This window comes from Cheilinus undulatus, linkage group 22, assembly GCF_018320785.1.
Source record: "Cheilinus undulatus linkage group 22, ASM1832078v1, whole genome shotgun sequence".
NCBI classification, from domain to species: Eukaryota; Metazoa; Chordata; class Actinopteri; order Labriformes; family Labridae; genus Cheilinus; species Cheilinus undulatus.
Window position 1 is genome coordinate 4,453,653 of NC_054886.1, and position 26,657 is coordinate 4,480,309.

At 40.2% G+C, this 26,657-nt stretch overlaps 1 protein-coding gene and 1 pseudogene across 2 annotated transcripts in view; both read left to right on the top strand.

Annotated features, from left to right (window-relative positions):
* Window positions 1-3,045: 3,045 nt before the first annotated feature.
* Window positions 3,046-10,368, top strand: LOC121504841 (annotated as a pseudogene).
* A 3,251-nt stretch (window positions 10,369-13,619) lies between these two features.
* dock11 (dedicator of cytokinesis 11) overlaps window positions 13,620-26,657 on the top strand; it is a 147,471-nt gene continuing 134,433 nt past the window's right edge. For both annotated transcript variants that reach the window (XM_041779093.1, XM_041779094.1), the window contains exon 1: window positions 13,620-13,901. In XM_041779093.1, coding sequence (XP_041635027.1) covers window positions 13,797-13,901 — 105 coding nt within the window. In that variant the 5' untranslated portion in view covers window positions 13,620-13,796. The remainder of the gene's footprint in view (window positions 13,902-26,657) is intronic.

The window sequence follows — 26,657 nt, forward strand, 5'->3', positions numbered from 1 at the left end:
GCAGGTCTTTTGCCAGCCGGCTGCAGGTCTTTAGCCAGCAGACTCGCACGTCTTTTGCCAGCTGGCTGCAGGTCTTTTGCCAGCAGACTCGCAGGTCTTTTGGCAGCTGGCTGCAGGTCTTTTGCCAGCAGACTAGCAGGTCTTTAGCCAGCAGACTCGCAGGTCTTTTGCCAGCCGGCTGTAAATCTTTTGCCTGCAGACTTGTAGGTCTTTCGCCAGCAGACTCACAGGTCTTTTGCCAGCCGGTTGCAGGTCTGTCGCAAGCACACTTGCAGGTCTTTAGCCAGCACACTCGCAGGTATGTTGCCAGCCGGCTGCAGGTCTTTCACCAGCAGACTTGCAGGTCTTTTGCCAGCAGACTCGCAGATCTTTTGCTGGCTGGCTGCAAATCTTTTGCCTGCAGACTTGCAGGTCTTTAGCCAGCAGACTCGTAGGTCCTTTGCCAGCCGGCTGCAGGTGTATTGCCAGCAGACTTGCAGGTCTTTAGCCAGCAGACTCGCAAGTCTTAAGCCAGCCGGCTTCAGGTCTTTTGCCAGCAGACTAGCAGGTCTTTAGCCAGCACACTCACAGGTCTTTTGCCAGCCGGCTGCAGGTCTTTTGCCAGCAGACTCGCAGGTCTTTAGCCAGCAGACTCGCAGGTCTTTTGCCAGCCGGCTGTAGGTCTTTTGCCAGCAGACTCGCAGGTCTTTTGCCAGCAGACTCGCAGGTCTTTTGCCAGCCGGCTGCAGGTCTTTTGCCAGCAGACTCGCAGGTCTTTTGGCAGCTGGCTGCAGGTCTTTTGCCAGCCGGCTGTAGGTCTTTTGCCAGCAGACTCGCAGGTCTTTTGCCAGCAGACTCGCAGGTCTTTTGCCAGCCGGCTGCAGGTCTTTTGCCAGCAGACTCGCAGGTCTTTTGGCAGCTGGCTGCAGGTCTTTTGCCAGCAGACTCGCAGGTCTTTAGCCAGCAGACTCGCAGGTCTTTTGCCAGCCAGCTGCAGGTCTTTAGCCAGAAGACTCGCAGGTCTTTTGCCAGCCGGCTGCAGGTCTTTTGCCAGCAGACTAGCAGGTCTTTTGCCAGCCGGCTGCAGGTCTTTTGCCAGCAGACTCGCAGGTCTTTAGCCAGCAGACTCGCCGGTCTTTTGCCAGCCGGCTGCAGGTCTTTTGCCAGCAGACTCGCAGGTCTTTAGCCAGCAGACTCGCAGGTGTTTTGCCAGCCAGCTGCAGGTCTTTCGCCAGCAGACTCGCAGGTCTTTTGCCAGCCGGCTGCAGGTCTGTCGCCAGCAGACTCGCAGGTTGATAGCCAGCAAACTCCCAGGTCTTTTGCCAGCCGGCTGTAAATCTTTAGCCAGCAGACTCGCAGGTCTTTTGCCAGCCGGCTGCAGGTCTTTTGCCAGCAGGCTAGCAGGTTCATAGCCAGCAAACTCGCAGGTCTGTTTCCAGCCGGCTGAAGGTCTTTAGCCAGCAGACTTGCAGGTCTTTTGCCAGCCGGCTGCACAGGTATATTTACCCAACCCGAGAAGGCTCCTCAGACCCGAATCCTAACAGATAAAGCAGAGTGGTTAGAAGTAAAGCCCACTCTTTCTCCATGAGAGGAGAGCAGTCCTCCCGCAGCAGCCTATCTCAGCTGCAGCTGGAGCAAGAGATGTTCACCCCTCCATGTCTAGACTACTAATTAACCACGCTGTGAAGGCGCATTGACAGTTTTTTTCTATTGTCTCTTTTTGTTCCATTTTGATTGTTAATGAAGACTGTATTCAAAAAACATATTATAAATGTTGGTTGAAAATGTTAATGTTTCACTGGGTGGAGGCTTTTAAGTGGGCCATAAGGTTTAAAACTAAACCAAATGTAAGAAAACTAAACTTCTAAGAAAAATAGAATAATATATAGAGAAATAACCTAAAAAACATTAAAGTAACTCTGCCAGAGTATCTCTCGAGTCATATATGCCAGAAAAGCACTCGGAGAGTGCAGACCTCCACTATTAGCCCTATCTCCCAATAGTGAAGAATTCTTTAAAATAATACCTGGATCCGTCCCCATGTACTCCCCACCACGGCATTTGCCCATTACTCCCTCCCCAGTGGGTTGGAAACATGGTGAGGCCAAGCATTGGCTTCACTACAGGTGCCAACAGATGCACACATGGTCTCACCGAACAACTGGAAGTCATGGTAGAGGGTGAATATTCCTGAATTCATCCCCAGCATTGTGAGTATTCTCTCTACAATTCACTGTCTTTCTCTCTGTTACGCTCCAATTCATCTCCTCGACCGGACGTGCATCTTTCAAACTCTATAAACTCCAAAACTTTGAATAGAAACACCCAAAAACTGCTGCTTGGATTGAAGTTACTCATGTCCGGCATCTCCTAGTGTAAAGTGGTAACAGTGCAGACCTCTGTCATTACCCCTATCTCCCAATTTTAAAGAATCCTTTAAAAAATTCCTGGATCCAGACAGTGATCTGGATCACTCAAAAAATCTAATCAGTTCTTCCTAATGCCATTTCTGACATTTCCTGAAAATTTCATCAAAACCCGTCCACAGCTTTTTAAGTTATGTTGCTAACAAACTAACAAACAACCGAACAAACCCACCCGATCAGATAACCTCCTTGGCGGAGGTAACAAGAATTGACAGAAGCAAGTTCATTTGTAGTTCTACACATCTTAAGGGTCTTTTTTCTCACTTTTTGCCTCTCTCATGAAGTTTTTCCTCTCTCCTAAAACGTCCATCACGATTAAATGCATACGGACTATTGTGCAAATTAGGTGACAAAGTCGTTTAGTGACTCGTGGGGACTTTCAGGACAGCACTGTGAGAACGCTTACGCGGGTATTTATGACGAAGTGTCCTTTTATGTATGACGCCTATTATGACGCCTAGATTCCACACGTTCTAGACCTAGGTTGCTTTGATGTGTGACGCCACACGTTCCATCCTCTGCGTGATGACAACATGCGCCAGTTAGCCAATGGAACGGTTTTCTGTAGAGGCGCGCAACTTTATTCAGGAAGTGCGCCGTTTGTTTTGACATCGATTTCTTGCTATCGTTAAGGATCGAAATCCCCAAACTAAGACGATTCTAGGCTAACAAGGAGAACAGCATAGCTCAGAAGATGTCGGCTGGTCTTGAGCCTTCACATGTATCGTCACTCAGGAAAGGTGACAGTTTGCACCAACAGGGTAAGGATTTTAACACGCACTTTCTGCTTCTTGTTGTTGAAATTAGCCAGTTAAATTTCACATGTCACTACTTCAGGAGTTTAAATGAAGGCTGAAAATGTATAAAGGTTATAACAGCATTTGCGCCCATTGAAGACAACTGGGATACTGAATGAGTTTTGGTGTTATGGTTTTAAGAGTAACCGTGTTAACTGGTGACTTTCTGTCAAACGCTTAAGTGGCTGTCGTCGTATCATATGTTGAGGGCTTAAGGAGTCCCACCTTACGCCACTTTGTTTGGCCTTTAATTAAAACATAAAAAATCACATTAATTATGTTTTGGTGGAAAATCCAAACAAGACCGTTTACATCTGATGTAACCATGGCAACGGTTAATATGGTCACTAGTTTAACGGTAACACTGACTATATTGCTTTGACTATAGATAATAATTTAACATTGCTTGTGATCTCCCATCCAGTTTTGGCTTCCTTCCCTCTGTGCGACATGACAGAAGAGGATCTGACCCAGAATCCTCAGTTCTGTAAACTCCTGGCTACTCTGTCACAGCATGTGGACCAGACTGGACTCACTGTCCCACTGAAAACAGAGCTGGACAAGGTAATGGAAGCTGTAGGGGTATAATTTGTTACCATGGTAACAGGTGACTTACAGGTAATTGCTGCTGTGGTTAATAAGTTAAGCCAAACTCCATTGATATACCACATTTCATACACATTGCAGCACAGTGTGCTTCACATTCAGTCAGTCAGAACAGTCTGTTTTTTTTTGCAGCATTGATTCAAGATGTTTACTTGCTACACTGTATAAGAAGAGCAGGTCTAGACTGCACTGTTTATAATAATACAACCACAATTTAAAAAGTTTGGGCAATGTGTAAAATGCCAGTGAAAACCAAATATATCTTATTTTTTTCACAATAGAACATAAACAACATATCAGCTGTCAAAACTGAGACATTTTAGTAATTCATGAAAAATTTCAGCTCATTTTGAATCTGATGGCAGCAACACATCTCAAAAAGTAGGGAGTGGGCAGTAGAAGGCTGGAAAAGTAAGTGGTACTAACGAAAAACAGCTGGATGAGCATTTTGCTACTAAGTAGGTTACTTAGCAACTGGTCAGTCACATAACGTGTAAAATGAGTATTTTAGAGAGGCAGCGTCTCTCAGAAGTAAAGATGGGCAGAGGTTTACCAATCTGCAAAAACTGCTTCTCAAAATTGTGGAACAATTTCAGAAAAATGTTTTATGATGTAAAATTGCAGAGACCTTGATAGTCTCACCATCTACAGTACATAATATCAAAAGATTCAGAGAATCTGGAGAAATCTCTGCGTGCAAGATTTGAAGGCCAACGGCCAAATTTTTTATGCTAGTGCTCTTTTGTCCATCAGACTGCACTGCACGCAAAACAGGCATGACTCAGTACTGGAAATAACAACATAGGCTCAGGAACATCCCAGAAATCATTCTCTATCAGTGAACTTTGCTGTGCCTGCCACAAATTCAGGTTCAGCATCATGCAGAGAAGAAACCATATGTGAATGTGATCCAGAAACGCTGGATCAAATCTCATTTGAAATGGACTGAGGTTAAATGGAAAACTGTTCTGTGGTCAGGTGAATCAAAATTTGAAATTCGTTTTGGAAACCACGGATGTTGTGCCCTTCTGACTAAATAGGAAAGTGACCACCTAGCTTGTTATTAGCACAGTTCAAAAGCCTGCATTAGTGCCTAAGGCGTGGACAGCTTACACATCTGTAAAGACACTATCAATGCTGAAAGTAGATAGAGGTTTAAGCCAGCATATACTCGGATCCAGACAATGTCTCTGTCAAGGAGGCCTTGCATATTTCAGGAAGATGATGCTAAACCAATACCACATCCATCACAACAGCATGGCTTCACAGTTGAAGAGTCCAGGTGCTGAATTGGTCTGCTTGCAGTCCAGACCTTTCACCAGTAGAAAACATTTGGTGCATCCTAAAACCTAGCATGCTGCCCCGCTGTTGAAGCACACATTGTATTGCCATAATTACATGACTGTTTGTGTTATTGGGAAAATTCAAACAGTTTCTGAAAGCTGAGAAGTTGTTCTTTACAGCCAACATGTGGTTATTACCGTAATTTCACCTTTTCTCACTAAAAATCTAGCATGAAGTTCCCCCCTTCTTTGTATTTGATTATTTTCAACTGTTTAAACACTCTGAACATGCAGTAAAATGTAAGTAACTGAGGTTTATTGTTATTTAGAACAGTGGTTCTCAACCTTTTCAACCCGCGACCCCCAAAATAAAGGTGCCAGAGACCGGGGACCCCCACTGTACCTGGTTGAACACAGCCATGCACAATGTGGAATAGTCATGTGCAGACAAGGCTGTCCATAAAGGGAGATAAATGGGAGAGCTTTCTGGTGCTCAGCCAAACTGGGGGCCCATGGAGGTCAGCAAAACCATGGTCCATTGTAAAGTCAAGCTGTAATATCCATATTTCATATTTAACCTAAAAAGCCATTCTTATCAAAGAAACAAATATCTTTTTTAATCATTCATGTAGTAAATAGCCTTCATAAAAATGTAAATCCCCTTTGTTGAAAAAAAGAAATGGTTTCTCTTGTTTTAACCTTTTCTGGTAAGGTTACCTTGAGTGCTTTGAACGGTGCCTATAAATAAAATGCATTATTATTATAAAAAATGCTACAATGGGTTAATAATGGCAAAAATGGTGGAAAAGGTGGGAAAATTTGATTTTAAAACTAGCAGAAATGGGTTAGTAGCGGCAAAAATTAGATAAAAATGGCAACAAAGGCAAAAATGGGTTAAAGTGTCATAAATGGGCATGAACAGAGGTAAAGAGGAGTTAGAAAGTGGCTGGAATGGCTTCAAATTGGCAAAAATGTGTGGAAATTTGGTGAAATGAGATGAAAAATGTATATTAACTGGCCAAACAGGGTTAAGTGATAAAGAAAAAATAGTCATATATTGGCAGACTTTGGTTAAACTAGCAAAAATGGGCATATCAAATGGTGAAATGTGGTTAAAATGGGAAAAAAAATGGCAGAAAAAGTGGTAAAAAAGGGCAACATTAACCTTAAATGGCAAGAATTGGTTCAGAAGTGGCAAGAACAGGCAGAAAAAAGCTGGGGAAAGAGTTCAAAACTGACAAAAAAGGTGTTAAAATGTAAAGATGTGTTAAAATTGGTTGGAAAAAATGATGAAAAGGGGTCAAAAATTTGACAAAATTGGTATAAAGTGGCAACAGTGTAATTATAAAATATATATTCTTAGTTTTTTTTTTTAGGTCAACTGGAGAGCCCTCTCTGTGTCTCATGGCCCCCTAGGGGGTCCCGATGCCAAGGTAGAGAACCACTGATTTGGAAAGACATAACATTCTTTAAGTAGAGATGTGCAACGTCAGCTGGATTTCACACTCTGTGCAAAGAATATGTTCATTTCAGTTGTACATTTAATTCTGAATGACTTACTGACCTCTAGTGTTAATAAAAATGAACTGCAGCAACAGAGATTGAAGTTGTCTGTGCTTGATTAATGCAGAGTTTAGTGGTTTTTCCGTATTTTTCAGCTACTGTTGCTGCTTTCTCCAGGCTGAGCAAAAGTTGCAGAGTCAAAGGCGTCACTGGCTGAGGTCTGAGAGCCTCTACAAAGGACTGCAGGAGATGATCCAGGAGCACTGCATCAGGAAGCACCATGCTACTGTGCCTCCTGACCAGAACATGGTACAGTTCTGGCTGCCTTAACCTAACACATATTTAGTCTTAAAATCACTCTTGGTAAGAAAATTAGGTTTCCATTTAGTTTAAAATGGCTACTTATAATTAAGACTTGATAGCATAGTTTATTTGAAAGCTTTATTCTGGATTTTCATGTTAACTAGAATGATGACATTGTGGTCAAAGAAATTGTGTGGGTTACTCTTAATTGACAATAAAAATCTATATATGGGTCTGAGCCCTCAGCAAGTGATGGACTTCATGCCACCAGAGAAGGTGAGTTATAAAATGTACTTTTGGTGCATGAATCAACGGATGAGTGGTTGATTTTGCAGCAAAGGGTGTTGAACTGAGTTTATTCAGCCCTTAAAGCAGCATTTATCTTCAACAGAATGTGCAAAGAATGTAACAGGGTCTTCCAGGAGAGCTGGAGAAACATCTGAAGAAGAAGTGTTTGAGCCTCCTCACCTACTATCAACCTGAGTGGGGTAGGAAAATGAGATCTGCCCATTCCTGCCGGAGCAAATCTCATTCACCGTTCCTCCTTTATCACGCCAGTTTTCTGTGAGATGACCTGATGTTGTTTTGTGTCACCTAGAGAATGAAAGTGAGGGTCTGAAAACCATTAAGTTTTCCCATTTATCGGCTCAGCTGGACAAAGAGAAGAAAAGAGCAGAGGGCGTGAAAGAAACCTGCAGAGAAAACGCAATTCTTCTTCAAAGACAGACTCAGCTCTACCTCTCTGTAAGATTATACATATCCTCAGTGTTGAAGAGATTCTCCTATTAATAACTGTGTGTATGGAAGACTTAAATATATTCTGTTAAGTCTTTTCAATGCAGTATTTTGATATCATGTAATTTTCTTTGTTTTTGTTCTGTGTCCAGGAGCTGATCAAGAGTATTCAGCTTCTTCAGTCTCTCATCTTGGACCACAGGCTAAGAATTCAGACAGATTTGGACAAGAAGAAGTTGGATTATTTTGAGGGAAAATTTGAATTAGTCCTTCAGAAAATCAAGTAAGGATTATTCAGTAGCATAAGATTAAAACATGAAAGTCATCACAACTATTGTCAAATTTAAATAAAAACAACAATTTGCAAATTTGATTTAAAAAACCATGTGGTATTCCGATAGAATATAAACAACATATCAAATGTTGAATTTATTAATTTTGAAAATTTTAGCTAATTTTGAATTTGATGGCAGCAACACATCTCAAAAAGTAGGGGTGTGTCAAAAAAGGCTGGAGAAGTACAGGGTATTAATGAAAAACAGGTGATGGAGCATTTTGCAACAAATTAGATCAGAGGTGTCCAAACTTTTCTCACCGAGGGCCACGTACATAAATGTATAAGAATGTAAAACCAGTATAATGTAGGTTAAGATACTGTATGCTCAGTGATGGAGTATGCCTAAATGGCTAGTTCATTGATAGCAGAATGACACTGATGAAGTCAGAAGCAGAATAAAGGAGGAGCTGGGGTGGAGGAGGATTGTGAGAGCAGCTTGCAGAGGGAGCAACAGAGCGTGGCCAGGCAAGAGCAATTTAAATATGGCAGCATGAGAGCTGTTAGCCAATAGCATGCTTAGAGCAAGTCAGCTGGTCATCAGTCGATGAGGGCTTGGGTGATTATGGCAGTGCTCAACTCCGTGGCCTGCCTGAACTAACGCGTAACACTCAATTATACGGCTTACAAGGCAAATAGAGAATCATTTTCAGGTTAACAGGGAGGCCAGTGAGATTTCAGGGAGCCCTGCTTGGCCCTAACTACTGTTGGCTCTGCCTCTGGAATATTATTGGTTCTTCTATTTGCTGCTGTAACCTATCAGGGAGTTAGAAAATAAGATAATGTTATTGTTTAGGTTGCCAGTATGTTTACCATGTAGAATATTGTCTCAATTAAGCCACACAAAAAACACACCAACAAGTTCCTCTTGTCAAAATGTTTGTTTACAGAATTAGCACCGCAGCATCGCCTTGTGCTGAAACTATGAAGTAGAATACAGTCAAGTACACGCGTCATGTTCAAATGTGGGTCATTTTTTATTTATTTCAAGGATTTGCTGCGGGCCAATCAAAATTGAGCCGTGGGCCGCATTTAGACCCCAGGTCATAGTTTGAACACACCTGAATAGGCTGACTGGTAACAGGTCAGTATCATGATGGGAAGAGGCAGAGTCTCTCAGAACTCTGGGGCCAAAGCTCATTTGAACTAGACTGAGGTTAAATGGAGACCTGGTCTGTGGTCAGATGAATCAACATTTGAACTTTTTTCTAAACCACAGACGCTGTGTCCTGGGAACTAAAGAAGAGAGGAACCATCTAGCTTATTATCAGCACACATTCAAAAGCCTGCATCTCTGATGGTGTGGGGTTGCATTAGTGCCTTTAGCATTGGCAGCTTACACATCTGGAAAGGAACTATCAATGCTGAAAAGTAGATTGAGGTTTTAGAACAACATATGCTCACTTGACTATTTCAGCAAGACAATGTAAAACCACATCACCTACAACAGCATGGCTTCACAGTACAAGAGTCCAGGTGTGGAAAGTTCAGCAAGAGGCCTTTCCTTACTAGTATACATGGCCCTGTCCCTACTTTTTGAGGTGTGTTGCTGCCGTCAAATTCAAATTGAGTTAATATTTTTCATGAAATGGTAAAATGTCTCAGTTTCAACGTCTCATATGTTGTTCATGTGAATAGAATATGGGTTAATCAGATTTGTAAATCATTGCATTCTGTTTTTGTTTACAGCTTAAACAGCATCCCAACTTTTTCGGAATTGAGGCTTTAAATGCATTTTATTTTGGTGACTGATTTTCTCTTCTTCCCTTGAAGGACTGAGATGGTGGAAATTCAACTGGACACATACACAGTGGACTCGATATCTGCTCATAGAAAAATAAGGTAAGAGGCTTTTGTCCATCTCTGATTTGTTTCTCCTTTTTCACTCTGATTTATTTCAGACCACTCCACCCAAACAAGAATTCAGTTTTTAATTACTTTGTTTAAGCCTGCAGAAAATTATGATACAAAGAAAATTGTAAATGTTTTACGTTGTCACTGCTCATTTTCAGACAGACGCTGGAGTCCGAGCTGAAGGCCTGTCAGGTGGAGAAGCAGTCCGTTGAGATGAAACTGGGTTCGTTTAAGATCTTGGGCAAAGAATTTGAGACTCTGGCCGAGGAGTACTGCAGATTACGGCAGGAGATTGAAATGAAAAACTGGGCTCTGAAGGAGTTCACTAACTACAGTAACAAATGATCTTATGCATTGTGGTTCTAAGAAAACGACCAACCGATCCCTTTCTCATAATGACTCCTAGATCTCAACAACATACAGGCTTTAGGATGCTTGGCACTGAAGCTGTGGCACTAGTAAGTAAAGCAGTATGTTTAGTAGTGATGACTGAAAGCTTCTATTAGAACATCTAACTTAAAACTGTTTAATAAACCTCAGAAAAATCAGATCTGCCAAAACTGTCCATTCTTCTCAGTCTGTAATTGTGGAAAAATAATTTTCTGCATTCTTTGTTTCTACCTGAGCCTATGAAGAGTTCAAGCCTTTTTAATGTTTAATTTCACTATTAACACCGTAGTTTTACACTGGGTATAAATGTGACTACACATCTGTGTTTGCTTACCCTCAATGTCAGTTTAAGAAAGAAAGAATTACAACATTTATACGGTTAAAAACAAGTATCTTGTCCTGCAGTCCTGTCACTGAATAAAAATGTTGGGATATTATTTTGCAAATTCCAACTTAAGCCTAACTTCTGGTGTCAGTTCACATGTAAATCTACATGTAAATGTAAGTTAGGAAAGAAATCCTGTCTACAATTTGATATTAAAGTAGGATTAACCTCCTGAGACGTATGATTTTGTTTGGAAAGCATTTTTAGTTTCCCCCACTCATCTGAGATAAGTAGGACCTGATAACTTCAAAAAACAGCCTTGTCTTTGAATAAGAATTTCTTGTAAATCTTCCTTTCCAAAACCCAAACAAATTCCCTAAAGTAAAAAACACCCCATTTTTTAAATTCTTAGATGTATTTTTGTAGATTACCACAAAGAGTACCCCATAATTTCTTTACATAGTCCTCAGTTTTTTCAGCAAAAATGTATCATAAAGCCTACACATTCCAAAAAAACCCCAACATTCAAATTCCTGAAAGTTTTCAAGCAAATTCCAAAGATGATTTACCCTAAAATCTCTAAGTAAATTCTTAGGAAAAAAAAATGAAAAATTCCCCCCAAAAATCCCTGAAAATTTTAAAGGGTAACCCCTACCCCCCAAATTGCCAATCCAAATTCTCTGAATTTATTAATTGATTTCCCAAATCCCCATAAAAGTGCCAAAAAGGCTAATTTCCCAGTGAAACTCTCCAAACAAGAATATTTCGTACATTTCTATGAAAAAACTATCATCTCCCAAAATATCCAAACAGCAAATTATCCCAGCATTTCAAGCAAATTAACTTCAGTGGTCATTCTGGACGAATATTTTAAAAAATCTAGTAGCGGAAATTGTTATTATGTTGTAGAAGAGCCAAAATGTGATGTCCACACATGTGCATGCAGGGTCTTAGAAGGTTAAAAAAGAAAGAAGTGTAGTGGTGGTGCACTCTGTTGTGTCATACACTGGGAATGAACTTTCACTTTTGGCCCCAGCATCCTGTTTTTCTGATAACCAGAGAAGCTTAATCACAGTCACTCTTGGAGTGATGAGCTTCAAAAACACACAGGGACAGTGTTATGTAGACTGTTTAAAACATATAGCATGTCATTTAATGTTTATATGTACCTGATAACAGCACATTGTCTCTCACAGTCACTCTTTTAGTAATGAGCTCCAAAAATGCCAAAACATAAAAGCAAAAAATTTATCTAACAGCTGGTTAAAAGATACACAACAGAGATCTTTGGTGAAGCCAAGGCTTTAGCTAGTAGACCATGCTGTTAATAGGCCATAATTCATAAGATACTTTACTGTATGGAAGTCATGTGACCAAACTGAATTTGTAGGTCATATTAATGGAGTTTTTTCAGGGATTGCTAACTTGCTCTTCTTCTATTCAATACATCATATGTGACGTGCTACAGATACAAGGGAATATTATGAATATTACCAAAATGAAAAGTAGTTCCTCCACAAATTAAACCTGCTGTATTGTAGATCTTTGTAAAATGCCAAATGGTTGAGAAAAACGATTAGTCCTTTACCTGCACTTTATAGCTGTGTCCACAAGAGGGCAGAATTGCGTCAATTTTGACAGCATTCTGTCATAATATCATCTTGGTAACGTTAATTCCTAGAAACCTTGCCTGTATTTTTGTACATTCTCTTACTTTAGTAACATCTCATTCTAACATGATTAAAACTTAGAAAAGAAAATTTAAAGCTAAATCATAATGGTGGCACATTTCCAATAGTTAAAGAAAAGCGAAGTGTCGATGGAAAAAAGAGGAAGTTAACCACAATAATGAGATGAAATGTCAAAAATAGGAGATGAAAATGATAAGTCAGAATCATGAGGGGGAAAAGGCAAAATCCAGGTCAAATTGTGAGGTTAAAATCTCAAAGTTGAGATCAAGTAAAATTTAAGTAAAAAGAATAAAACTGTGAAATAATTCTCAATATGAGATTGCTAAGATAGAAAAGATGTCATTCATGATAAAAGTGGAAATTGTAAGGGTTTTTCTGTCAGAATTGTTAGATTATTAATCAGATTTTTTAGTTTGAGTTATATATAGTATATATGAGATGACACGTCAAGATTGTGTATGGAAGAGGATTAGGGCCACTGAAATACAAATTGAGATGCAATTATTACGTACATTTTTTTTACTAGTGAAAAAAAGTCAGAATTCTGACTTTAAACTCAGAATTCAGACTTTTTTTTCTTTTTTTTTTACAAGTGTGCCCCTAATCCTCTTCCATAATTATGAAACAATGAAAAAGTAATCAAATTTTTTTAAACTGGATGTCATATTTGTGAAACAAAGAGCTGAAGTAATGAAACAGTGAGTAAAAATGTTTAACTTGAAGTTAATTGTGAAACTGAAGTCTATATAAAGAGAGCAACTCATTATTCTGAGTTAGAAAATCATAATTATAAGATAATATAGAAAATGAAATTAGGATGAGATATTTTTTTTAAAGTCAAAATTGTACTATTTCATAATTTTGACATTTTTTTGTCATGACTATGACTTCTATTTCATAATCATGCCTGTCCGTCTCATAATTTCAGTTTAAGATTTTTATCTAAAAACGATGACCTATTTTTTTTTCTAAGTGGTGGAAATTGACTTTCACATTTGACCTGTTCTTTCTTTTGAATGTTTTTTCTGTCTGAATTAGACTGTCTACGGTTTATTTCTTTATGATTAGCTTTCCCTGGTGTATAACATCGAGTAAAAATCCTAAGGTAAAATAATGAACTTTGAGTAGCCGAGTTTTATCGCTTAATTTATGCCTGAAAATTCAACTTGTGTTTTAATTTTCTTGTCTTAGTGATAAAAGAAACGCTCTTCTTACAGAAAAGGGAGGGAAAAGTCAATATGAGTAGCTACAGCTTGTAATTGAGGCTGTCCGGTTAACGCCCACTCCGCCGTCTTCTCTTTATAGACGATCTTTGATTTAGACTGCTCATTGACCTGAAACGGAAGTAGGTAGGAGTGAGACGTCTCGCGCTGTCAGCCCCTCTCTGCTCTCCTCTCATCAGCAGCAGCAGCCCCGCCTCGCGACGCTCACCGCTGGCTGCTTCACCTCCAGCTCAACCCACATCTGTCCGTCACAGCCCCGCAGCAGTGCCGCCTCTCCGTCCGGTAGACTGCGGCATGCCCACATTCAAACCGGGACACACGAAGTGGATTTACTACCGAGGAGCACCATGTCTGAGGTGCGAAAATTCACAAAGAGGCTGAGCAAACCCGGGACCGCCGCGGAAGTCAGACAGAGCGTGTCGGAGGCTGTGAGGAGCACCGTGGACCTTGTGGTGAGTAAACGCTGTCGGTCATTTTAGCTTTAGCCGGCTAATTCTCCTCTCCACTGTTCTCTTTCAGCTTTAAACCATTTTATCTCCTATTCTCCACACTCTCTCTGCTGTGTTCTGTTTATTCTTTGACATTTTTCCAACTCTTTTATTTGCAATTTCCTCTTTCTGTTCTCTTGCGCGTGTCCCAGCAACCTTCCCCTAACCGCCTGCGTAAAGCTCTGGTATGTCACTGGATGCACTTAAACAATTTTATTCTGTTTAATGATAATCGACAGGGCATTATGGAGCGCCTAAACATTGGTTTGCTTTTCCAAATTCCCGCTGCTACTAAATAGTATGACATTGTCCACATGAACACATGGTTTTTCAGCGCTTTGCGGCTCCTTTTGTGTGCTGGCGGATGAAGAGCAGTGCCAGTTGGACAGCTGCAGCATGGCTTCCCCGTCATTGCCTTGGAGCAGTCTGTGTGCCTCTTTATTCCTCGTAGAAGTAGCCACATTGTGCAGAAAAATGCAGTTTAATGCATGCTTCTAGAGATGATGTATATTTCTTATGCTGGGATGCTGAAGAAAACATTTCTTAGTGGTTCTTTATTTTGAATGACTGGTGGTTTGGAGCAGACTGCAATAATGAGGGATTAGGCGCAGAGGCTGAGAATGAATAGCCTGTAGGATCCTGCTGATGCAGCATTTGTGTCTATGGGAACTTATTAACACGTCAGAGTCTCAGAATCATTCACATACCCCCAGAGATGTCAGATCTACGGTAGCCCAGAAGAGCAACTGCAAAAACATTTTGTTGAAAGCAAAAATTAATCAAATCAAGGAAAAACATACAATGTCATCTCAGGTAAAACAAAAACATGTTCCGGGTGAACATGACTTTAAAGTGCTTTTTATCCCTCATTATGCCAATTTTATGAATGAAAACAAAAACGCCAGTTTTCCGTTTAGTAAATGCACCCTCTGAGGTGTATCTTTCGAAGCACGAAGTAAACAGGAAGAGCTAACCAGAACTGGTCTGCACTCATCATATTCTGTTTTTCTTTTAAATGAGAGTCTCTTGGTGGCAGAATTTTACATTTTGTGCATTCAAATGTAAAAAAAAAAAGTTACGCAAAAACATTTTGTCAAACACAAAAACATTCAAGGAAGCAGTAAATATTCGCGTTGCCCCAAACATTTTTGCAGAACATAAAAAAACATTTAGAGAATTTGTGAAACGCAAAAGCATTTTGTTAAATGTGAAAAAAAACATTTGATTAAAACAACAAAAATATTTCATTCAATGCTAGTAGGATTGTAAAACTCAGAAGTATTTTGAGAGATGTTAAACCACCTCATGAAAAAAGATTCACCGGATGTTTTTGTATTGATTCAATTGTTTTATTTTTAGATTTTTTTTGTCTCTCAGAATTTTTTGTGCAACTTTTTGGTGTTTTATTAAATAGCTTTGCAATTTAATATTTAATATTTTTTATGTGACTAAATATTTTAGTCAGGTCAAGTATGGAAGCAGATTTAGGGTTGGCACTGCTCTTTCCTACTGTTGGCCATCGTCCAAGCTTGCACCAGGCCCATGCCCCATCTTTCCAGGTATCCTCCAGCTGATACCTGCAGCTTCCTCTGAGGCCTGGCCCCACCCACTGGAACCCGGGCACCCAGTATGTGTGGAGCTGCTGGACAGGTCTGGGAAAGCCTGCAGGTTCCTGTAGAAGTGCCAGCAGCTGATCCTTCCCATCTCTACTCTCCTGAGCACGTCATTATTTGACACATGGTCTTCCCAATGATACCCAAAAATGCGCTAAAGAGAAGCTGTCACAAAAGAGTCCAGCAGGTGCATCTAATAAGTCAACCTTCATGCCTCACCAGAGCTTAGAAAGATGGGGAGGACCAAGGGATGAAAAACTCTGTCCACATGCTCAGATACCAGAAGCGCAACACAGTCTTGTCTAGTGGACCCGTCACACTATGCACAAGGCTGAGTCTGTGGTGAATTTCAGCCTTTCAGTGGTTTTGTTGAGAACTGGTTGAGTACACCTCAGCACCACCAGCAGCAATCAACCCACCTGATTGGCATTTCCTGTGTGCAAATTTCCTCCAAATCTTGCAAGATTAGGCCAAGAGGGCTCTGCCCTGCTCGTCTGCAGCTGCAGTACTCCCCCTATGTAGATCTGCCATTAGTAGCGTTTCCATGCGATGCGGGGGTGCAAACCCTGCGCCCTGAGGCTCTGATGGCAAGGGATGCCAACACTCTTCAGCTGTGTAACTGCTGTGATGTTATAGTGCCCTTTTGTCTTTAAACAAATTTTTTTCCTTATGCATTCTGCAAAATGTTTTTGCATTTGTCATTCAGGGCTACCATACCGATATTAGATTTTCTTCCACAAAGTGATCTGGAAAGTGATCCATGTCTTGTCCGAGTCTGAGTCAATGATATAGCTCTTTAGATGTGTAATTACTAGGACTGTCAGTATTTATACATCAGCCGTAATGTGTTAAAGGTCCATAATTAGTGCATTAAGTTTTTTAAAAGTGGATCAATTCTATGCTTTCTTCCATCACACTTTGATAAAGCCACTTCAGCATCTCCCTGCAGCCACAGTGATGCAAAATAAGTCCGCCATTGCTCCTCTGTGTCTCACTTCAGTTTAAAAACTCACAGACAGCTCATTGGACAAGAAAAAAGTCATCTGGACCTTGTGATATCAAACATTTTTCTTCCATATTTTCTTTTTCAATCCATAACAAGCTCCTTTTCCATAGTTGAGTTCATGTCTTAATCTTTGATCTACCTGTAGTTTCTTATTTTCTTTCAAAATTAAAGCAAGTCTATCAGACAGTTAACCTTAGTTAAGAATGGTACAAAAATCGAAAATGACAAAAAAAAGTTTTAAATGCAATATGTGACAAAGAAGGAGATATTGCGATTAACTACAGGAATTCTGATGTTAATCAGGATTATAAATTGTTTTGGACACATTCAGAGGGGCCCCACTGTCATTATGTAGGAGTGACAACTCCAACATACCAGCCATTAATCTTTAACTCTTTAAAGACTTTCGCTGGATAACTTTGTCAAACTTAAACTCTTGTTCCTCTGGGATTAGGCTTCGGTCTTATGATGATCATCTTTAGCACTCTGACGCAAAGGGATTACAATCATGTGATAAGGTTTTGATTTCCGTAACAGAGGCTGAAGTGTGTCCATGTCTGCAGCCGGCCACGTGTGATATGTGTGTTTTTGTGTAAGAGTCGCAGGTTTTTGGCTGCTCGTTTCCTGGATTGAATGGTTGCCTTGGTAACTGAGAACAAGCGCTGTTTTGTGGAGGTTTCATGACCCGCGTTCCTCTCACATGGGGATTCCCTCAGGCATGCTGCGACCATGCTTCCACTGTGACCGGGATCTTTCTTGACTTCTTCGTCTCTGTAGAGTCACTCATGTTTACTTCTGCTCTCTAGCCTTCTTTCTTTAGGTGAACAAGCTGGTTTTTATTGTTTACAAGCAGAAAGTCAAATAAAATGTCAGCAGTGGAGAGGAGAAAGAGACTTGATTCCAGCTTCTGTGATAGTTAATGTATGACAATAATGACAGTAAAGGCTTAAGTGACATCAGATGAAGCTTGTCTGTCTATAGGAAGACAAGTAATCCACTGTTGATAAAACACTGTATGCTTGAAGTACTCCACTGAGGCTGTTTGACATTTCACCCCACCATGCTGTCCCTGCTGCTGCATTGCTGGGTACAGGAGGGCAGTAAAAGCTCCATATTTGGTCACAGTGTTAGTGAAGTTTAAGTTAGAGGATAAGTGGACATTGGACAACAACACAGTTTGAGCCAATAATTAGCCTGTGTAACAGCATAACAGGATGATGAAGCTGAACCAGTGCACATTAGAATTAAAGGAAAAGCACCACATTTCCATTGATGTTGTCTGCAAGAAGATAGGCTACACCACATGTTCCTACATTTCCTGTGCCCGCAAGGAAAGCCAGGAAGAAAAAGCAGCAAAAAACCCAAAGCAGTGCAGGCATCACAACAACATTATGACACTTATGAAGTCAGAGGCAGAATGAAGGAGGAGCTGGGGTGGAGGAGGGTTGCATCTTACAGAAGGAGCAGCAAAGCATAGCCAGGCTAGAGCACTTTAAATATGGCAGCATGAGTGCGATTTATCAATAGCATGCTGAATGAATGAATCAGCTTGCCATCAGCTGATTGGGGCTGGCAAGATCAGCTGATCTCATAACATGTAAGAGGCTATTTTGTATGCCATGGGCAAAAAAAAAAAAAAAAAAAAAAGATTGTTTCTAAATAATACCAAGAACGCCTTTCTTCTTCTTGTTTTTTCCTCTTACACTTCAGCTTATCATTCTAAGGAATTTACTGTCCCAGTGTGAGTAAAAACACACTTACTCATACTTATACAGGGTTTGTATGGGTGCTAGAAATAAAGGACACTCTGATGCATCAGTTCAACTCTGGTATCAGCTGATAACATCGGCCCTCATCTGTTTTCATGGTGACACAGATGAAAAACATTGGTATAAGTGGCTAAAATGTTATTTTACACATATGTGTTGGCCTGAATTTTCATAATTGGTGCACCTGTATGTTTACTCGACATCCTTGAAAATGTTGAACTTTAATGTTTGTTTTATAAAACTAATTTCAGCGGGTTTAAAAGAGCTTGGATTTCAAATATAGGGCTTAAAGTTGCTATTTTATTTCCCTTATAATGAAAAAAGTTTGTGTAAGAAAAAAATAAAATAATGTGAATTCTTTTACATAAACTGTGCACTGCATATGCAGCTTTGGTTAAAATATTTTGTACTGAATTGCACACATAATGTTAAAATTACATGCTATCTATTTTGTTTGTTTAATTTCAGGAAAAAAACACAGTCTTGATTAGTGAAGGTATTGAAATCTGGTGCCAACACATCCAATACCTACCAGACTGAATTACACCATAGATATCAATACTTAATTTCTCAACGTGAGCCCCTACCATTTAATATAAAAGGCAATAAGGCTTATAAAAATAATACTGTGAACCATTCAAGATACCCAGACAGCTTTTATTCTCCTGCTGACTAACAACACACTGTTTTTCTCTCTAAAGTACAGATTCAGGTACCTTTAAGGCCCTGGCACCATATAAAGAATTAAGCGCCGGTATCAGAAAAACTCAAATAATACCCAACCCTAGTCCTCACCCATCTTGATATCTAAAAACTGCATAAATTGTCAAGAATTACAGACATTTTTAGAGCTGAGTCTTGATAAATAAGTGTTTTATCCTAGTTTGAGGTCTGCCGTAATATCAAAGGGCAGCCTCCAGTCTTCAAAAACAGAAGGCAGTCGGCATTTGCAAAAAACTGCAGTTCCTCCAGTGTCCACATGAGGCAGGCTGTGACAGCATTAGCGATAAGTACAGAAATCTGGCACCAACATGGCCCCGGTGCCAGCTAGGGATGGGAACTGGTAAGATTTTATTGATGCCATTATCGATTCCTTTCTGTGAAGTTTCTTTTTGGAAAGAGTCAACTAAATTGGTTTTCACTGTTAACAACTCAAATTTTATTAAGTCTCTCTCTGAACACTGAACAAGATGTATGCCAGCTTCAGTGAGAGTCACTGACAAGAACACTTTAATTACTGGCAGAAATGAATAGTTTATAACTAAAAATGTTAAACATTAAGTATTTGCGAGGAGAACATGCTAATATATACAAAAATTCTCGTTTTGTTGGAAATGTCTCAGTTTAAACAAACTGCTCTCTGGTTATTCAATTTTGGAAATTGTATTATAACAAAACACTACTGCTCATTTTTTAAAAAAAGATAAAACCTTAATATTTATATAAAAGTAGTCTCTGAATCCCAGATCTCTGGACTTATGAAAGTAAATTGAAATCTTGTACTAAATTACCCACTCAAATTGCATGACATGCTTGAAATCACTGCTTGATCATGTTGCAATTTTTTTTTTCCCTGTTTTTTTAGCCTGTTTTTATGATTGTCCACTGGGAATGGGCAGTAATACAATAATAGTGTATCCTTGGGTATTGGAACTATTTTAAAAGTATTGACTTAGTACCAGTATTAGAAAAAACCCAGACGATACCCAACCATTAGATGCATTAGCATTTGTATTAGCATTAGATGTCACATAAACAACCATTGATCAAACTCTTCCAGCTACAGTCGATGTTTACCAGCCTGTAGTACTACTAAACCAAACCCTTAATAAAACTTAACAATGCCTGCCACTTTTTTGGAGGCTCTGGTTCTGTAAGTAAAATTCACTATTCAGATCCCACCATAGATATTTGGCAAAATCAGCTACTCATAAAACATCCGATTTGGCACAAATATGGCCGAGAACAAGGCAAAGGTACAAGAAGACTGTTCATATTTCTTTCCAAGTATAAAGGAACTATGTTCCCAAATCCATCACAAATTTTCAAATTGTAAATATGCCTTTTCCCACACTTCTCTTTATTTAGGTGTACTGTAGGTAGCGTATATGCTGCTTCATACGACCTTGGCTTGTATTATTGTCATTGATAGTGGCTAGTACTTGTTTTCTGGCACAGCAGGCATTCCCATGGTTTCTGGTAACGTGACTAATCAGACATTTGAACTTTTGTCTTACACAGGAGCTCATATCATTCTTTCACACTCACATATCTCGTGGTTAGTCTAACTTTGATTCTTCCGACAATATGGCTAATAATTAGATCCGCCAAAATGAAAGGGAATTTTACATCCAGTACCACACTGTTGATCTCCTTTACTGCTAACTCATGCAGAGGCAGGTCAGGAGAAGAAAATGTTTCGATGCAGTTCTTTGCATTTCTTTAAAAAAGAAATGTCCATTTCTGTTTAAAAAAAAACTTGCCGCTTCATCCAAGTTAATCACAGCGGCCATTGTTTACCAGCTTGCAGTGAAACTAAACCAGCCTTCATTTTCCTCAAACACTTTCCAGTGTTTTTCAGATCGCCTGATGACAGACATGGAATCAGGCAGATTTTTGCTGATTTTTGTTTTGAAGGATATGAGTGATGCATGGCTGACATGACTGCAAACCAGCACACTGTAGCTGTTTGTCTTGACCTGCCTCAACTCCACCACTTTGCTTGTTTTCTAAGTTGACTGAAAGTTTGCTCAGAAGCAGTGTTTTCCATATTGTTACTGCCACAGTTTGGCCTCAAGAGAAGGCTTCAGTGGCCAAATGGGTGACATCTCTCAAACTTAGTCCAATGCTTGATATACTGCACACAGACAGACAGCTCTGACAACAAACCTGATGAGTCCTCAAGAGAGAAACCACCCCTCACTTCTCTGTTTCTCTGATGTAGCTCATCAGGACGAGATTATGGCATTGAAGTTGTGAGTTCATCACCCATGTAGCCAGTATAAAAAAAACCAAATCAACTCAGGTTGTTCTGCAGAAATCAGGGGCACATGTCATAAAGGTTTAGGTTTTGGACAGTCTGCTTAAATCACTTTGAGTGGACTCACTGCCGCACAGCCACATTGTTACAGTCCCTCCCTATCCTTAAAATGGCTACAGGAAGAATCCATATTTGCATGTGCCCATGTAGTTTTGGAGTAGATAAGGAGGGTTATGATGCTAGCTTTTCTCCCCTCCATCCAGGTGTTGTCAGTGCTCATATATACAGTCTGGGGTATTTACTGGGGTCAGCTGTGGGACAGTTGAGAGCCTTCATGTGTGACTTGCATATCTTTGTTTATTTGTTCACTGTATGTTGCTTTTCAACCATGCACTCAGTCATGTTGGATGCCTCACACATGCTTGTCTGTAATGGGTCACAGACATCTGGAAATGCTATCATCATCGTCGTCAGCCTTGTGCTGCTATTAGTGTTCGAGTGATCTCCTGCCAGGCTCAGAGAAAGTGTGACTACTAGAGTAAGACTGTCCAGGATGGGAAAGAGTTTGCATCACACGGTTACGCCCGAGTGTCAAGCGACATCCTGCAGGGTTTTAGCATCTCTGCGTTTCTCAATCACTGCCACTGTGGCTTCACAACTGCCTGCTTGTGATTCTTCAGCTTCTTTCTCTTCTATAAAAGCAGAACTATCTCTCTCCCTCTGTGTTTCCTCCTCTTTCTGCCAGCTTCCCCTCCCTCCCTCTGTAACATGATCAGCGCTGCAGTCGAGCCACCAGCTTTGCCTCTGACTTGCAGCGCTGCGGTTCAGCTTGTTGCACATGACAGGAAACAGAGAAGCCCAGCCGTGTGTAATGTTTTCAACAGACTTGTAGGTGTTTTGTCGCTGTTTGGTGTTCTTGCAGTAGCCACTCTATGTGGAAAAGATTACAAAAAACAGAGAGAAATTGTATTACAATACAAGAACATAGAGAAATTGGCACATCCTGCATCTCACATTTTATAGGTATCATTAGGCTTTTATTTCCATTGGTGGTGCAAAAATGTGAAATGCAGGGTTCATGTCTGTGGTGGACAGCCAAGAAAGTCTGGGTCTGATGGAAAAATCTGAAGGGAACATGTGCGTGTAACCAGCTCAATTCACAGCCCAAATTATTGGTCAGAGAACATGGAAAGGGAAAACTTTTCTTTTCAGTGTTAGGTAAGAGGCAAGGGTGAGATTTTAGCTACTTTCTTCAAGCGAAGACCTTGGTAGGCAGTCAGTTTGAGAGCACAGATTTTTCTGCACAAAAATCAATATATTTTCTAGCAAAGTCAGCACAGTTTGCTGTTGTTTTGCAGCAGTAATTGTTTATAAAAGAGTTAAGTCCCTTTTGGACCAATTTTGAATGTTAAGTAGTCTAATTAGACCCAGCTGAAGAGATTTTTGGCCTTTATTATTCAGGATAAATGTGCTGCTCTGTGGTGCTGATCAAAGGCTGGTTTGAATCACCATGGAGGGGGACAAATCAGAAACATCTGTTTGGCTGTCATCAGAACATTTCATGGTTTCATAATCCAAATTTATCTCATAGACTGTAGTCAACTAAATAAAAATAAAAAAAAACTCAACCTGTGTAAGAGCTCAGAGCCTGAATGACTGCACAAGTAAACATCCCCGCTTTAGTCTGAGAAGGAATGTAAAAGACAGAAGAGAGACAAAAAGGCATGAGGGGAAAATATCAGGCTGCTGCTTTTGTTTTTAAATCACAGGCTTGAGTGTATGGATTGCATACGACAATGTTTTTACACCTGGTTCAATTGTAGTTGCCAGGGTTATTTTTTATGCCTCTATGCTGACAATACCTGAGTATGTCTGGACCACTCTTGTTGACCAGATACTGCATGAATGCTTTGACAGATCCCTTGAAACTTTGCACAGATGTTCACCCTGATTTAAGAATTAACTGATTAGATTTCGGAGGTCAAAAGTAAGTTTCATCAGGCCTCATGTTCATCCCTTGCTTTCCAGGCCATTCGTGTGAACAGGTTATTGTTAGAATGCTTCCATACGGTTTTCTTCAAACTTTCTACACTTGTCTACCAAAGTTTCTGCTGGACGTTTTGTCTCCTGCCAAAATGACCCTCAAGAATTTCCTCCATTTAGAACAACTATCAGACATTTGCTTTAGATAGCTGTATGCTACCATTAACCTGCATTTAACAGCAGCAAAATGCGTGAATAAGAAATCCTGTGATACATCTTCAAGTCTGCACTAAAATGGTCTGGAGACACATTCTGATTTCGGAGTCATCATTACCCTGATATTACAGCCTGCAAGTCACATATTACACATGACCAGACACTGGAAATTAATAATGGAGAGACTCTTTTTTTCTCTTTGTGTAAGTTATAAAGACTAACATGATGAAAGTTTGAGTTTTCCCTTATGTACATACAGTCAGCTGCTCAATATATGCCTGTTTTAATAAACAACAGCACTTGACTTCATATTAGCACCATTAAATGCTCCAAGTTAGCCTGTTAGCACATTAGCTGCTACCTTAACATTTTACAACAGCCACATACCATCCTCCACTGAAAACACCAATGAATCATTCAAACCAACAGCTAATCAGTGCTCCGTTAACTATAATCCACGTTAAAATTACAAATTAAAATTGAGTCTTACCATCAGTTATCCCATATTAGTCCTCATAAACTGATGATCTCAACTGTAACCTCCACTAAAATAGTGAAATCCAAGTATTGATTTATTTGGATTAGTTCAGAAGAATGACAGAAGCGTCCACTGTGGATAACTCAGTCCAGTCCTCCTCTCATCGAGGCTTTTCCCACACTGTTGCTGATTAGCCAGGACACCCCGAGCATGACCATCCAGCTATGGGGAAGAGAGGTGGAGTCCTAGGCATCAGTCCTGATGACCCACGCCGATCATGACGTGATTCTGTGTTGAATGCAGTTCCACAGGTATACACTCAAAGAAGAGTCAGACATGATATTTGAGTGGGGCTGGGCAATTAAACGCAAATTAGATTAAATTGTAATATTGCCTGCCGCAATTTACAAATAGCAGAAGTTGCAATGCTTCTTAAACTTGAAATGTGTCAAAATAGCAGTTTAATACATTCATTTTTTGCAGCAGCTTTACAAGCTTAACCTCCTCCACCCAGTTGCCTCCTTTATAGCTTGAAGCTTGTTCCATCCTCATATTCAGATTCATGCTATTATGGATTGATTGATTCTAAAATAATCATTTTTTTTCAATGTACATTGTCATTTATGTGTCCATCCATATGGGGGTTTCTAGCCATGTGCTCCCTGGAAAGCCTTGAAAACTTGTTTTTTTCCCCTTTTTTTTACTATCATCTTGAAAACAGCATGCAGGGATGCCTTTATAATGTTCCACCCTCCAACAGTGAAGGAAATAAATGGGCAGGAAAGAGGCCTATCCAGCTGCCTATCCTAGGACCTCCAGCTGACATGGATGCTGATGCTGTTTGTGTGTGTGGGATAGAAAGAGAGAGCTAGAGCGAGGGAAAGAGAGGATATGACTAAATACTAGTCCAGCTGGTCCAACAAACTCCATAGATTTTTTCACAGTCTGTATGGCTTTCAGTTGTACAGTGAGCCCTCAGGTCATGCCCAACCATCAGACCAAATAGCATTGAACATCAACTGGTGGTCCGAGGGCCATATCAGGCCCCCCAAAGCTTCCCATCCGGCCCCCATAGGGAGAAGAAATCCTCCTGTCAGCCATCAATGACGAGTATGATGCATAGTAAATAGTAAATGCGGACTTTTTAGTCCATTCTTTATTAAATTTGCTGCTTAAAGTTTTCTGCATTAACTCCCTGCTTTGAGAATAAAGTTTTATTGGCCAGATAATCAAAACCAAAGATCTTTTTCCTGCAAGTGTTTTCCACCAATCATGGCTCAGCATTTTGATGACAAACCCAGTGATTGACCATGACTGCCCCAGAGATATGCAGCTAAAATTTCTCAACCACCCCCTTGTTACTTGCTGCAGTATCGACCATAGGGAGTGATCTCAGACAAAAAAACTGTGAACATTTAAAATGTAAAAAGACATTTAAAGACTGTAAATTGTTAATTAGACCAAAATAATGGTTTTATTTGAACTTGTTTGAAAGTCCAGCCCCCACAGTGTCTGTCAGGATGAAGGCTGGCCTTTTGCATAAATGTAGTTGATGACCCCTGGCATGTAGTTTGAGCACTTAAATTTTGCATGGTGGTCATGTGTTGTAAATGATTCAGTCGCAAAGCGCATGCCCGGTTTAAGACTGTGCAAAAATGGAAAAAGAAAAAAAGTCCTTTTAAATGCCAAAGAGTTAAATTTCAAAATGCAATAAATGGGGAGTTTAATCACCATTTGCTACAGAAATTCTGATATTAATCACGCTTAAAGATTTGAATTGCTTGACAGCCCTAAAATGAACAAAAGAAAGCAGCTGCTGCATTCATGTTTAATAATCTTCTTCAGTGGTATTGAGTTTCTCTGTTCCCGTGATTATCATTTAGGTTTCCTTGTTTTTGCGCCCCCTATGGATAAAGTAGGGCAGCATATCTCTCTCTGCTTGTCCTGTAAATATTGTCTTGTTTCTGTGGAAAAAAACTTTCTTTATTTTTAATGTTGCAACTCATAATAAAAATAAAGGAAAAATAAAAAAGGCTGTTATGGCTGTGTAAAAGCCATATAAAATAATAATTACCCAGACTTCATCAGTGTTCTCTGTGATGGTCTGGTTTGCTTTTGCAGTTTCATTAACAGCTAAAAACTGCTCACAGGAGCTTTAAGGGTCCATTCATTCAGTTGTACAGTTTGAGTAGAAAAACAGCACCTCAGCTCTTGAATTACAAATATGACAGAGAACAAAGTGGAAAAAAGCCTGACTCATATTCTCCCTGCTGCAGGGCGCAGTCACAGCTTTTAGAGACCTTTACCCCATGGTGTCAGCGTCCTGTTTGTATTTCCCACACATTTATGGGCTGCTTCCCAGCTATGTGGCACAGACGCCGATCAAACCCATGCAGTCTGATTTCCTCTGCTCACCGTCGCGCAGCCAAGGCTTATTGGTTAAGCTATTCATCACAGCTTAGCTCAGGCTTTTAGAGGAACTTTCTTGGAATTAATTCAGAATGTTTCAGAGGGGTTTGGGGTTGTACTTGTGATCACATCTTGACCTAGATGCTGGAGGCTAGGTTTTAGCTCATAGGCCTCTTTAAGACTCAGCGTGGGGGCTGATTTCATATCACTCACTTCTCTATGAAACTCAAAAACAGGAAGCCATGCTCAGCTAGAAGTGTGGCGGG